General features: G+C 58.7%; 1 protein-coding gene across 1 annotated transcript in view; it reads left to right on the top strand.

Annotated features, from left to right (window-relative positions):
- The first annotated feature begins 621 nt into the window (after positions 1-621).
- Positions 622-14,116, top strand: part of CPLX1 (complexin 1) — a 44,367-nt gene continuing 30,872 nt past the window's right edge. Inside the window, exons 1-2 of the mRNA XM_045528103.1 lie at positions 622-706; positions 2,108-2,213. Coding sequence (XP_045384059.1) covers positions 2,183-2,213 — 31 coding nt within the window. The 5' untranslated portion in view covers positions 622-706; positions 2,108-2,182. The remainder of the gene's footprint in view (positions 707-2,107; positions 2,214-14,116) is intronic.

Raw genomic sequence — 14,116 nt, 5'->3', positions numbered from 1 at the left:
TTTCTTGGCGACACTTTATTGCACTGAAAAATAGCCCCGAGCCGGTCTGCCAGTCTCACCCCTCGAAGGGCTGGTTGGGGGGTTCAGGGGTCTGGGGATGCCCTTCTCCCGCCCTGCGGTGCGAGGGGCAGCGGGGGTCGGGGGTGCGGGAGGCGACCGGGGGCGCAGTTACCAAACACGCCGGGGCCCAGCGGAATTGGGGGGCGCGGCGGCCCCCCGCCCCTTCCCCCCTCCGCCGGGCAGGGAAGGACTGTTCCGACTCGCGGGTTCGCACGTGCGGGGGCCCAGCGCCCACGAGGCTCCTGGCACCGCGGGAGGGGGTGGCAGTGAGGACCCTGTGTCGGGGGAGGGCAGGTCTACACCGGGGGCTGTGATGGTGGTGGGGGGCAGTGTCTGGGATTTCGAGCCGAAGGGCGGGCTGGGGTCGCGCGCAGGCTTGAATAGCTGGAGCCCCGCGGTCCGGGAATCGCGCCCGGGGGCAGCGTTCTCGGGGAGACGCGCGCGGCCCCGCGGCTCCGGCCCCGCCCTCGGCGTCCCCTCCCCCGCCCTCCTCGTCATGCCCGGCGCGGGCGGGGGGCGGGGAGCGCCTCCACGTGACGCGCCCTCCCCGCGGTGCCCTTCAGCCGCCGCCGCAGTTCGCTGTGCCACATGGACCCGGCCGGCCCGAGCGCGCCCCGCCGCTGACCTCGCGCCCGGCCCTGGGAAGGTAACCGCTGCCCCCGCGCGCAGCCCGCGGCCCGGCCCGCCGCTTCCCCAGCTGCGGCCCCGGCCCGGCTCCCGCGGCCCCTCTGCCCCGGCTCCCTCCGCGCCCCGCTTCCCGGCTCCGCGCGCCGGGCCGGGCGGGCGCTGTCCGCCGCCGCGGTGCTGAAGCGGCCCCCGCGGTCCCCGGTCGGCCGCACCTGCTCTTTCTCGCTCCTTCTCCCCGAGTCTCCCGGTCTCCTCCCTCGTCCTCCGTCTTCCTTTTTCTTCCTCCCGGCGCTCTGCGGCCACTCGCCCGCAAAGCCAAGGGGTGCTGCGGCCGCAGGAGCCCCAGCCGGCCGGGCCGGGGGTGGGAGCGCCGGGGTGTCTCGGCCCTTGCGGGGGCTCCCGCGACACCCGGAGTCCCTCTGCGCCGGGCCCTGCCGGGCCCTCCCCCCCTCCCTCCCGCCCTGGGAGCCTGGGGAGAAGTTTGGAGGAGAATCTGCTTTGCGGCAAATGCTCCCCTGTGCACCAGCGCTCCGAGGGGCCCTCCCCGCCCCGCCACCCCTCCCCGCGCGGTCTCCTTCCTCTGCGGAGGGAAAAGCGGTAGAATAGCGCGTCTCCGGGGACCCAGGTTTCCCTGACAGGAGAGACCCCACCAAGGGGGCCGCTGCAGCTGCTGTGATTTTACAGGAAGTCCCCCCAACACACAGGAGGCCCACCTACCTGGGAGGAGGGCTCGGGACCTGGAGCGCCCACCCCGAGCAGAGGCAGGTGGACGGTGGTCTGCCCCTAATTTGTTCCTTGCAGGCTGAGCCCCCTGGAGTTTCTTGCCTCCACCCCAATCTCTTCTCCTGTGGGCTGGAGGCACCGAAATCTCCTCAAGGGTAGAGGCTAGCCCCAGTACTCCTTGGTCAGAAGCCACAGGAGTCTTCCCTGGAGGGCACCCACTCAAAGACCCACCCACCCTGAGCCTTCTCCGTGGCGTTGGCCTCAGAACCACCATGGAGGCCGCAGGCCAGATCCTGGGCTGCAAAGTAGGAGCAGTCACCTTCAAACGCCCCATGGGCCCCGCCCCCGCTTCACACGCGCGCTGGCTCCAGACTCCTCTGAGCTGTGCCCCCCACAGGGTGCGCACTCCCCTACTCCCCTTGCAGACCTCCCAGGCGTCAAGGGAGACCACTTTGCAGGTTTGGCTGGGGCCCTGGAGCCTGCACATTCTGATCTGGGTATGGGGACAACCCCTTCCCCATCTAGGGAATTTCCTAGGCACCTTCTCCCAGTGGAGGGGTCCAACCTGCCAGATGTTGGGGCAGGGGACAAATGATGGTCCTGTGGCCCAGACCTTGGCTCAGGGGAAGGTTGGGCTGAGGTGGGAAGAAGCCCAGGCCTGGTCGGGGTGACCAGTGACCGCTTTGCTCTCCCCCAGGAAGAGGACTCCTGGCTACACTTGAATGTGAATTCTGACCCTTGGAGAAGTCACTGAGGAGTCCAAGCCATCGTCATGGAGTTCGTGATGAAACAGGCCCTGGGAGGTAGGGAGTGGGCAAGGGGTGGGGAGAGGGCCATGGGGCTGGGCCTCCAACGGGCAGGTCCAACTGCTGCTCAGTCCACACACCATGCAGCACAAGCACGACCTCCTGCAGACCCCACACACAGCCTGAGTAAACACACCTGCACCCCCTCTGAATGAGTCCAAGGGGGGCAGGGCGCCAACGCTGTGTCCTGCAGCACCCCTGGACCAGCATTCAGGTGGTGAGGGTGCAAGCAGGACTAGGCAGGTGGGAGGGGTGCCCGGCACACGCACAGGAGATGCAGGCGACTGCGGCAGGAAGCCAGGTGGGGGCAGGGCTGACGGTTTGGTGAGGACCCTGTGGGCTTCACCTGGGCTGGGGCAGCACCGTCCACAGGGAGGCAGGGCTGGCTGGATGCAGGAGCAAAAGAAGGGGCCCAGAACAGCTTGTGTGACTGGCTGCCCCCCAAGGAGGCAGTGCAGTCTCTTGTTTGTGCACTGGGAGGGCAGGCCCCCTTCCAACCTACCGGCTGCTATTTGAAGGGAATCCTGTCCCCACCTGGCCCATGGTCATCTTTGTGGCCAGAGACCATGCCTAGGACTGCAGAGCAGTCAAGAATAGTGCTGGATTCCCGGGCTAGAGGTGGGTGGGGCAGTGGGCAGAGGGGCTGGTCTGTGGTGGCTCAGGCCTGCCCAGAGCCAGCCATCCTGTGTACCCCAGTGCCCCCATGCAGCACCATCCCCCAGAGCTCCCATGAGGGGAGCCTGCAGCCAGTGCCTGACCCCACCAAGGGGGTGGCAGCATCACCCTTCGACCCTTTGGCCTCTGTGGGGAGCATTCTGACCTGGTGCCATTCACAGCCTGGTGTGAGCCAGTCGCACCTGGGCGTGTTTCTGCAGAGAGGGGAGCTGGCTGGGGCCGTGGTGACAGGGACCTGGGCAGACAGAGGGGTGGGTGCCACTGTCCCCAGGACAGGCGCACACGCATGGGCTGTCTCCTGGAGGACGTCTGTGTTTTAACTCAGCACAAATTAAATGAAAAGCTGTTTGAGCCTGGCCTGGGGCCACATCCCTGAGACTTCATGGTCAAGGTTGGGCTGGAGGTTGGGGCTAATTATAATGATTACGTCACCAAGACATGTTTCCGGGACAAGCCAGCATCTTCCACCAGGAGGGACCAGGTTCCTCCCGGCTGTTACAGACAATTAATTAGGTGGCTAATTCAGGCCCTGAGGTGGGTTTTTAAGAAAACTGAAATATCTGATTTGTCTGTCTGCATGGCTGAAATTAGCTGGGTAATTGCCAGCCTGAGTTCCCTCTTTGTTTCCCGTCAGCCCGAAGTTTCCCCTGCATCAGCGGTGGGGTGGGCACTGGGGAGCGCCATGGGGGCTGGGGGGCGGCCAGCGGGCCTCGGGGGCTCCCTGGCCCAGCACGGCCCAAACCACCCCAGGTTTGCTTTGAGGAGCTCCTAGTGCGTGTTACCCAGGCCACTGTGGCTGTGCCGGGGCAACTCCCCAGAGGCTTTGCTTCTGCCCCAGCTCTGCGCTCCACCGGGTGGTGTCCCTCTTGGTGGCTCGGGATGAGTGTGAGCGAAGGGGACAGACGAGACCCCAGCAAAAGCATTCTGAGAGGCAGGCCGAGCCCCAGATGTGAAGAAAGCAAAGAAACCGGCAGGCAGGGGAGCTGAAGGGGCCCAGGAAGGGGGCCTGAGAGAGGTGAACCAAGAAACAGGAACCAGGGGTGGGAGTGAGTTGGAGAAAGAAAATGACAGCCCAGAAACAGAGACCGAGAGAGACAGAGACAGAAATGCACTCAGCACAGCAAGGAACAGACAGAGATGAAAACAGAGAGGCTGTGGCAGAGGAGGGAAAGAGAGGGAGACGGAGGGAGGGAGGGAGAGAGAAAGAGAGTGACAGGAGGGCTCCTTCTCCTGTGTCCTGAGCCTCTGCTCCGCCTGTGCTGGGGACAAGAGGCTGCTGGACTCAGGAATCCCACACTGGGCAGACAGGTGTCCCTGGCTCCCCAGGAGCGTGGCCACTCAGGCTCACGGCCTTGTCCTGGGCTGCATCTGGCCCTGGGCCTCTCTGCACCCTCCACCTGTCTGCGCTGGCTGGTGAGGGGCAGCCCTTGCCTTGTAGTCACCCCCCACACACACACCGCTGCCGAGTGGGCAGGTTCCTGGGACCTCCCACACAGCAGGGCCTCGGTGAGACCCCAGGAGGAGTAGGACAGCAGGGCTCTGCATCTGATGCAGTGGGCAAGTAATGGCCTGGCATTCAGTTTGGGAAGGAGCTCAGGTTGCCAGCTGGGGTGGCCGGGAGCTTTAGGTGACCCCAGGCCTTTCCAGCAGTCCAGTGTGGACGCCTGGACCCTGCCCAGCCTCTGCAGCCCCCTGGGGCTGTTCCGGCTCTGCTGTCTGCTGAGGCCCCTCCCATGGGTAACCTGGGAGCGGGGCGAGGACCTGGGGTCACCTGCTGCACCCAGAAAGAGAAGGTAGAGGGAGGTAGCAGCGGGGATGGGGGGCGGTGCCAGGGCCTATGGCCTTCCCCCGAGGCTCTGGGAGCAGGTGCGGCCAGACCTGTTTCAGGGTAGGGGAGTGGCTGGTGGACGGGAGAGTGTCCAGGCTTGTGCAGAGGCTCTGGGCCTGTTTCCTTATCAGTCCCCACCTCGGACTTCCCCACCCGCACCCCCATGCGGCAGGGCACGCAGCTCCTTCCTGCTCCAACCTTGGCCTGCGGGCACTGGTCTGGACGCCCCCACCCCCTTCCCACCAGCCTTCGGAGCCCAGCCAGGGTCCCCCTGCCTCCTCATGTCCTGTGGCTCCACACCTGGTCCCTGTCTCATCTGTGCCCACACAGCTGTCTCAGGGGTTACTCATGTGATATCTGGGCTCCTGGCTGCAGAGTCCAGGAATCTGAGCAAAGTGGCCAGCCAGTGCCATGGGCCTCGCTGGGGCAGGACAGAGAAGGGTGGGTGGCCTCCTGGCATCTGTGTCCCCTCTGCTCACCACCTTTGCCGTGCCAGGGACAGCCCCTCCCCATGCTGGCAGCGTGGGCATTGCAGGGCCCTGGGAGGGTGCGCTTACCTGGCTGCCCCGTCCAGACCGCTGGTCCCTTACCACCAGGCTCCTGCCCAGTGTCCTCTCATCCCTCAGCGCTCGCAGCTGCCTTGCTGGGTGAACACCCGTCCACCCTCAGCCCCTGCCGGGACAGCAGCCCCACCCACCAGCAGGTACCTTTTCAGGACCTGCCAGGCACAAACCAGGCTGGGCCATTCTCCCCTTTGACTCTGCAGGTATGTATTGAGGCCCACCATGTACAGGGCCAGGGGACACTTGTGCCCAAGGCCAGGGACCCCTGGAGGGGGACATGGAGGAGGGGAGAATACTCCTGGGGCCGAACTGTGGAGGAAGATGTACACCTGCAGCAACTCATTCTTCTCCCCATGAGAATCCCCTCGAGGGCTCGTCAGGTCCTGGACGGCCTCCAGATTTCAACTGGCCTTCGCCAGTGTCAGCCCCCAGAGGAAGGAAGTGCAAGGCTGAGTGGTAGCAGCCCGCAGGGAGTGGGAGGATTGCCTGCGGCTCCTCTGTGCAACGTGGCCTCGAACCACCATGGGGCCAGGTGCATCTGCAGGGATTTGGGACGCAGGGTCCTTAGAGTGCAATTTAAAGAAACTGTTTCCTCAGGGCCAGGCAGTGACAAATGGCCTTGAGCTGTATTTACACCCTGGAGGGAGTGTGCACAGTCGAGGGATGATGTGATCAGGCTAAATCCAAAATTGGGCGGAGGTGGATACTGTGGCCTGAATGACCCAGTCAGTGCTTGCTCCCCATCTTTCCACCTCAGGGTGACGCTCCCTGTCTGGAGCACGCTCAGGTCCTCAGGGATGGCGGCTCAGGGGCAGGAGGGCTCCAAGGAGGAGGGAGCTTGCAGGGCTGCAGGCCAGGCAGGAACAAGCTGTGCAGGGCAGGTGGAAGCTGGCAGCCTCCCGGCAGGGCCCACACCCCAGCCCGGCCTCCTCACACACGCCCTGCTCTGCCCGGGCCCGGCAGGCCTCTGCACCTTCAGTGGCTTGGCCAGTGTGGACAGGGTCCTGCAGCGAGTCCACCTGGGCCTGGCTGGCCGGCTGGTCTGCGCCCACTGAGGGGCTGGGCACCAGGTCCTGCGGCCCACCTCGGGGGAGGGAGGAGGCAAATGAGTGGGGAGAAAGCTCTGTGTGGACATGCTTGTGGGCTGAGAATGAGAGGAGAGTCACAGCCACCCAGGCTGGGGTGGACAGTGGAGAAGTGTCTCACGGACACGTCAGGCGGGAAGGGCAGGGTCCCCTCTGCGGCAGGGCCTGGGGGACTGCCTGTGGTCAGGGAACCCCTCCACTACCCCGTGTGTGGGGAGCTGTGAGCTCTCAGGCAGAGCACCCCAAGGGGCTTGTGGAGGATCCATCCCCAAAGGCGTGGCGGCGACAGCATCCGTTGGAGAGGTGGGGGCAGGATCTCTGTGAGCAAAGACCACCACAGCCAGGAGCCCAGCAGGGAAGACCTTCCCCCAGCCACACTGTGGCTGGTACCAGCATCTCCCCAACCCTCCAGGGGCACCTCCTTCCTCTGTACTGGCACCAAATTGGGGCTCGTCCCTCCCCATCTGGGTCCCTCCCTCACCTCACCTCCCAGGACGTCAGGTCAGGGCCATGGAGGGAGCCTGGGACCCAAGTGGTTCTGTCCTGACTCCCAGTGTCCACCTACAGGCTGTACACCAAGGGGGAGGCCGGGTCCTGTCCTATCCCAGGCCAAGGTCCTGAGGGCAGGACTGGTCCCACTGGCTCCCCAGCCCTCTCTGCTCTTGCCCAGTTTGGGGCTCGGTCAGCTCTGTTTATCAGGGGCCTCTCATGTGCTGTTGCTGGTCTAGGCAGTTTGGGATCCTGCCACTTTCTGCCCCATTGGGACACTGGTAAGGCCAAGTTTTCTGGCATCTGGGAGGATGGTGAAGCTGCAGGCTGAGCTGGGCTGCAGGGGAAGTAGCAGTTCAAAAGGGAAGCTCTCGAATTCCACATGGGGAAGATGCTTTTAGCTGCAACTTACAGAACTAGAGAGAGTAGCTTGATTTGGGGTGACACAGTGTCAGGAGGTAGCCAAGCAGCTCAGCAGTACCACTGGGGACCTGGCGCGCCATCAGGTGCCACCTTCATCCTCAGTGGGGCTTTTGTGCTCAGCCTGCTCCTCAGTCTCAAAATAGCTGCTGCTGCTCCAGCATCACAGCCACAGTTAGGGAAGGAAGAAGGGGAGGAGCTAAGGGACAACTCCTTTATCTGTTTAGCACATACCTTTGTAGACTCTCATGGAGTGTTTCCATTTAGGTGCCATGGACTAGAACGGGAAGGTGTGGGCCAAGGTGAGCACGTCACCCTCCAAGCAAAGGGATAGAGTATTGCCTGACTCACACCAACCTGCGAAATTTAGGGGTGCAGAAGCCCTAGACAATGAGCCCCCAGAGGAGTGTCCTCCGTCCCTGCCTCTCCCCTTAGAATAGGGCTTGTCCTTGACAGGCAGCCGCAAACACTTGATGATAAAGTACCAGCACTTGCTCAGGGTGGACTTCGCAAATGCCACGCTTGTTTGAGAAAAGGCTAAGTCACTTCACTGGGCTCTGCAGAGACATCTCTTATCCCAGCCTCTTGGAGGCTGGAAGGACACTTCAGAGAAACTGCCTTTCCTCCCGAAACCCTGAAGGGGAGTCCTTTCCTCAGGAGAGGATACTCTTGGTTGATTAAGCTTCGACTCAATTATAAATGCTTTAGCCCCAACTTGGGAATAAAATGGATATAATGCACTTCAACTGATAAAGCCATTTGTTTTTTTGGCTTGTTGGTGGGCGAGAAGTTCTGGTCAGGACTAAAGCATTTGTTTCAATAGCTTCTGTGTGACAGGCTCTCTCTGTCACCCTTCACTGACGCCAGACACCACTGTGCTGGCTTGGGGGACGTCATGCATTTAATGCTGGGCGTTGAACGGAACGAGAGATTAATGAAAACTTCCCAGTGCACATCAAGTCCAGAGAACTTGGCCATGTAAAACCCAAACCCAAGTCTGAGTGGGGGTCAGACAAGGGGAACACGGGTGCCTGCGGTGGCCCATCCTCCGCCATCCTGGGGTGGCCGGGGCTCCTGCTCTAGGTGGGCGAAGAGCAGGCGCACAGGGTCCTTCTGAGATTTTCTGCTGCTGGCGGTGACAGAGGACTTCATTTCTGCCGGGAGGACGGTGGAGGACAGACTGTGGCTGGGACAGGGAAGCCCTCATGTGGCCCAAAGTCTCTGCAGTCCCTCACCTGGCCCATCGGTGCCACAGAGTCCGCACGGTTTACTGTTGCCAGCGTTGTCCTTGCTTAGCAGTTGGTGGCCTAGGGGACATCTGGGGATGTCTTCAAGCTGCACTTTTCTCATCTCTCAGGACTCTCGTGGGCCAGGCCTCTGGCTTCCTTCTCGTAGGGAGGGTGGCCTGGCAGGGTGGGCACAGCCCATCCCACCCCATCAGGTCTCCTTGGCTCCCACGAGAGGAGGGCCAGGATGTGAGTTTGGGCGCCTCGCGCAGACTGAGGCCCAGGAGGCAGAGGACTGGGTCATGCGGCCCCGGCCAGAGTGGCCCGGTTCTGAGGCTCTAGGAGCCCACGGCCACATTGGTGCTCCTTGGTCCAAGGTGACGGGTCCTCTTGGCACTTCTGGCTGCTCCTGGGCCTTGGTCTGTGCCCTAACATTTCCGAGGGAACCGGCACCTTCCCCCTGGTGGAAATGTCAGACCCTCAAGTGCCAGGCCAGCCCCTGGGCTGCACGAAGACTCTCGCAGGCCCCTCCTCTGGGCCCACAACACCCCGGCATTGTCCCCATCACCAGACAAGTTGCCCAGGGCAGCAGTTGCCACCGGGTGCCCGGTGCCTAGTCCACACCGTTCGTGTGGCAAGCGGGCGCGCTGAGCGTCAGACAGGCTGAATGGAGGGTGAGGCTATAGCCTCCTCGAGGCTGGCAGCCGTGCCATCTGTCACCGAGCTTGGCTCTGTTTGGGTTCACTAATTGGCATTTTCATCTCGCCTCTGTCTCCGTTTGTCCTTTCCTGAAAGCCAAGATCAGACACTCTCTGCCTGGCACCCAGCTCCGCGGGCCAGGACAGCGGTGCCTGCGGCCACATTCCCTGTCCCCAGGCCCTCCCCAGAGCAGCCCAGTGGGTGCAGAGCATCTGACCCCAGGCAAGCTAATAAAGGTTTGCAAAACCACGAAAGGAGTTGACAAGGAGACAAGGGTGTTTTGGCACTTCAGAGAGAGTGCAAAACCGAAAGAAGCCTTGAAGGCAATGAGGGACGTGCACTGGACATGGGGCCCCAGGACACGAGAGGCAGCGATGTCAGCCTCTTGAAGATGGGCAGTCCCGGGGCCTGAGGCAGGGCTGGGGGCTGATCCAGAGTCAAGACCGGCCCCTCCGAGCGCCTGGTCAGCTTCACCAGGCCTAGGGCCCTCAAGGATGGCGGTGGGCAGGGTGGCCAGGCCAGGCTGCAGAGCCCACCCGCCAGCATCTTCCGAGCCTTGGTGACTCCCCTCCCTGAGGGCTCCCTGCATGGCTGGCTGGGGGTGGTGAACAGGCCAGCACCCACCACTCGGCAGGGGTGGGGGCTTGTCTGTGCCAGCAAGAACAGTCAGGGAAAGCAACTTTACCTTTCGCCACATTCACGTGGGATTGTTTTCTGGCCTTGGCCAGCGGCCAGGGTGGGAGACGGGCAGGCACACTGGAAGCCAGCCCCAGGCCCGCTGGTGTGCTGCTCCGACGCCAAGGCTGGAGACTCGGCTCCTTGGAAGCCAGTTTGCACCTTGATGTGGGATGAAGAAAACACCAGCATTTCAGGCCCTGCGTGCTGGGCCCTGGCCCCCGCAGGCAGGATGGATGGGGAGAGGCTGTCTGATGAGGGGCATTTCCAGCAGGAAACAGGCAGGGAGTGGCAAGTCCCTCTGCAAAGGGCTAGTGAGGCCGCTGTGGCTGCAGGTCGTCTATTACTCAGTGCGTGGGCGTTTCTGACATTTCCTCTGTACTTAATTAATACCAAATTACCCCAGTTATGCTGGGTGTTGAGTTTTTGCCTAGAATTCTGCTTTGATATTTTTCTTGCACTTACCCAGTTTGTCCTTGCTTGTGCCTTACTTAGCATTTCCGTCACTTTACTGGGTTGCCATTCAGAAATACACAGAGTTGGGTTTCATTTTTGTGTCTAATCAGAGCCCTTGCTTTAGCGAGTGTGTGCATCCATTTAATGTATATCATTCTACCAATATATTTGATGTAATATCTGTCATCTTAACTTTTGCCTTTTAAAAATGCATCCTGGCTGTCTTATTTATTTTATCTTAATATATGAACCAAATTTTCTTTTAAAAACCATCTGCAGTGCTTTGGAACCTACAATCCCTTTTAAAATACTATTTAAACCTAATTGCCAGAGCCAAGTATGACATACTGTATTGGAGTCCCTGCCAACACATTCCGGAAGTTTCATGCACTTTCATATTCCTCCTCCTGCTCTCCCATCTTTTGGTCTTTGTTTGTAACTTAGATCTAGAGGACTGGCCTAGCAAACACTCTGTGTTTTCTTAATGTATAAAAATATTTTGATCTTTGCATCCACTTTTATAAATGATATTTATAAATATTTATTTTTAACTTGGAAGTATATTTTCCCTACCATTAAAATAGTGAATGTTTATTGTAGAGAATTAAAATAATGCACAAGTGATATGGAAAACTGAGATGCTGCATTTTTAAAAAATCACTCCTTACTTGATTTAAACATACTTTTCAAGTGGATGCCTTCAGATCCACTTCTAATTTTAAGAGACTCTGCAGAGTCCTCAGTGCTGTTGATTTATGAGGACTAATGAGTGGAATGAGCAGGCGAACGTCATGGCTGGTGAGAAGAATCAGCCCGGTGAACGTCGGGTAAAATAGTTCAGTGATAAACATTGTAATGAATGTGATTTCCCTTAACAAGCGTTCGTGGTCTCAAGGACAAACAGCAACAGATCTGTGAAGGGTGGACTTTAGGGAAGACCCTGTCGGTTTTGCAGATTTAGGCAGAAACTCACCTGTCTGGGGCCGAGGTGCAGGGGAGTGGGGCCGAGGTGCAGGGGAGTGGGGCTGAGGTGCAGGGGAGTGGGGTTGAACTCTGGGCTACCGGACCGTGCTCAAACTCGCGTCCTCCTGCCCGCCGGGCCAGGGGTGGACGCCGGGCTTTGCAGTTGTATCAGCAGCCTCACAAGGTGTTTTATTAAGTGCCATTGAGATTGGTACCTATGAAGTCAGTTATAGTTTTAATTAAGACTGAATAAGAGAATATGGAACTTAAGATGATTTATTTCTCAGGCTGCCCCACGCAGGAGTCCTGGTGTTCACGCGTCCCTTCCTGTTTCTCACAAAGTGCCCGCACAGGATCATCTCGGGTGTCATTTGATCATTTCCTCGAATGGCGCGGGAGCACTTGGCACTTACAGACCTGTTCCCCGCGTCCCCATGTGGGTGTATGGGTAGTTGGTGCTTCTGTCTTTTGACTATATAGATACTGTTCCTGGAGCCACGCAGTGTGCTACGATCACATTTCTTTCTATAAAACATTCTGCTTATTCTACGGTCAGTTTTTCTGGGGCCTAAATTGCTGTATGCTCTCTCTGAATCTCCCCACACTGTCCGGCAGCCCCTCAACAGTGTTTCAGGCGGGTGACCGTACGCCGTGAATGGTTAGCTGCGTTTCCTGGCTGTCCCCACTCCCGCAAGGCAGGTTGCTTTCCAGACCACCGCACGGTGCTGACCTGGAGTTTCCTCGTCTTCTCCCCTGGGTTAGATCATGCAGCACCTTTCTGAGAAAAGGTGTATGGAAAGTAAATCGTGTATCTTTATTCCTCTGCATGATTGGTAGCTAGGCTGGGTATAAAATTCTAGATTCAAAATAATTTCCCCTTAGAATTTTGGAGTGATTTTTTTTTTGTTGTTCCTGTTTTTTTTTTTTTTTTTGAGATAGAGTCTTGCTCTGTTGCTCAGGCTGGAGTTCAGTGGTGTTGTCATAGCTCATTCCTGGGCTCAGACAATCCAGGCCTCAGCCTCCTGAGTAGCTGGGACTACAGGCACATGCCACCAAGTCTGGCTAATTTTTTCTATTTTATGTAGAGATGGGATCTCACTGTGTTGTTCAGGCTGGTCTTGAACCCCTGGCCTCAGGCAATCCTCCCCCTCAGCCTCCCAGTGTGCCAGGATTACAGGTGTGAGCCACTGCGCCCAGCCTGTTGTTCCAGCTTCTAATGTTACTGTAGGAAAGGCAAAGCCACCCTGACTCCCAGAGCTTTTTATATGACCTGTACTTTCTCTCTGGAGGCTTTTACAGTTTCCTCTTTGATTCTGGCATCCTGACATTTCAAAATTCAAGTCTTCTTTCATCTGTCCTGCTGGTGCGTTATTCAGTTCCAGGAAGTTTTTTTGCCTCGCTTCTTTGGAATTCTGTCTCCTCCCTCCCCCCCCCCCACCAACCGAATGCCTCCCACCTCCCAGTCCCTCGTTCAGCTGGGGTCCCCACGCCAGTTCTGCTTTCCTGTATTTTCTCATCTGTTGACCCTCTCTATATCTTTTGCTTTATTCTCTGGGATAGTTCCTTAATTTTATCTTATAACCCTTCAACAAAATTTTTAACTCTGTATTTGTATTTTTAATTTCAAAGAGTTCTTTTCTGTTTTCTAAGTTTTCGTTCTTTTTACAAGTTCTCCCCTGTTCTCTTTGTTTGTTTCCTCTGAACTCTGTTTTGGGAGCCCACAGATAACTTGGGGTCCCAGTGCCAGAGCAGCCGGCAGCCCTGCCCTAGCAGGACGTGAGGGGTCTGGATGTGGTGCTCCCAGTGTGTCTGCCACGGGCTGCCCCGCTTACCTGGTAGACAGCCTGCTGGCTAGCTGTCCCTCCCATGTCCAGGGGTCCCTCACACGGGAAACTTGCTTACACTGACAGATGCCCTCGTGGCTCTCGTCTGACCCGTGTCCAGGTTGTACCTGCCTGACCATTGCTCTGACGCTGGGAACCTGACCAGCATCCTTGGGAAAACTCAGCCTGGGGCGGTCCCTGGTTCTCCACAGGGAAGGTGCAAATTCGATACACTATGTATTCCCTACAGATCCTGGGCAGAGAGGGTGCCATGAGACGGGAGGGCAGTCCTCCGTCTGTGTCATGGGAGGCTGGGGTGACGAGCGTTATTATATAACAAAATGGGGCAGGGGTCACTTTTAAGTTTCCGGGCAAATGCCTGAAGGGTCAATTTAAAGTTAGTGGTGGGAAAAGCAGGGAGTCGAGTTTGCTGGGTGGGAGAGATGCCTCTAAGTTCTCATCGCTGGCCCCCAGCGTGAGTGCGGTGCCCCACGCCCAGTGCGTGGGCAGCAGACTTTGTGTGCTGGTCCCATGACAAGCTCCCTCCTGGCCTGTGTGTTCAGTTTGCTGCTTTCCCAGAGCACATGTGCATGTTTCAGTGAGTCATGAAAAGCCTCGTTGGAAGTCTCGTGTGTGTGTGTGAATTCTGGGCTTACCTGTGGAGTACACATGGGGCGAGCTGGGTTTCATGCCTGGGGATCCCCAAATGCCAGGCTCTTTAGGCCTTTTGTGGGGAGTGGGTTTGGACCCACACAGCTGGATGGTGGGTCTGAGGCTGGGCAGTGGCATAAGCCCCCTGACAACTTTTCAGAAGGATGCGCCACCTGCCCTCTGCAGGTGCTTGAGGGTTGATCTCAGTCTGGGGGCCTCTGGCTCAGTTTCTCTAAGGAAATGACTTCTTGATACCCACTGGTGCTTGGGTGGTGGTCCAGGTGTCCCTCATGTGGACCTCAACCCCGTTACTGTTGCCCACCTTATGGCACCTGGGGCTGCAACCC

The sequence above is a fragment of the Lemur catta genome, chromosome 17 (assembly GCF_020740605.2).
Source record: "Lemur catta isolate mLemCat1 chromosome 17, mLemCat1.pri, whole genome shotgun sequence".
In the NCBI taxonomy this organism is placed as follows: domain Eukaryota; kingdom Metazoa; phylum Chordata; class Mammalia; order Primates; family Lemuridae; genus Lemur; species Lemur catta.
Note: the sequence above shows the minus strand (reverse complement) of the source record. Positions and strands in the feature narration are given on the sequence as shown.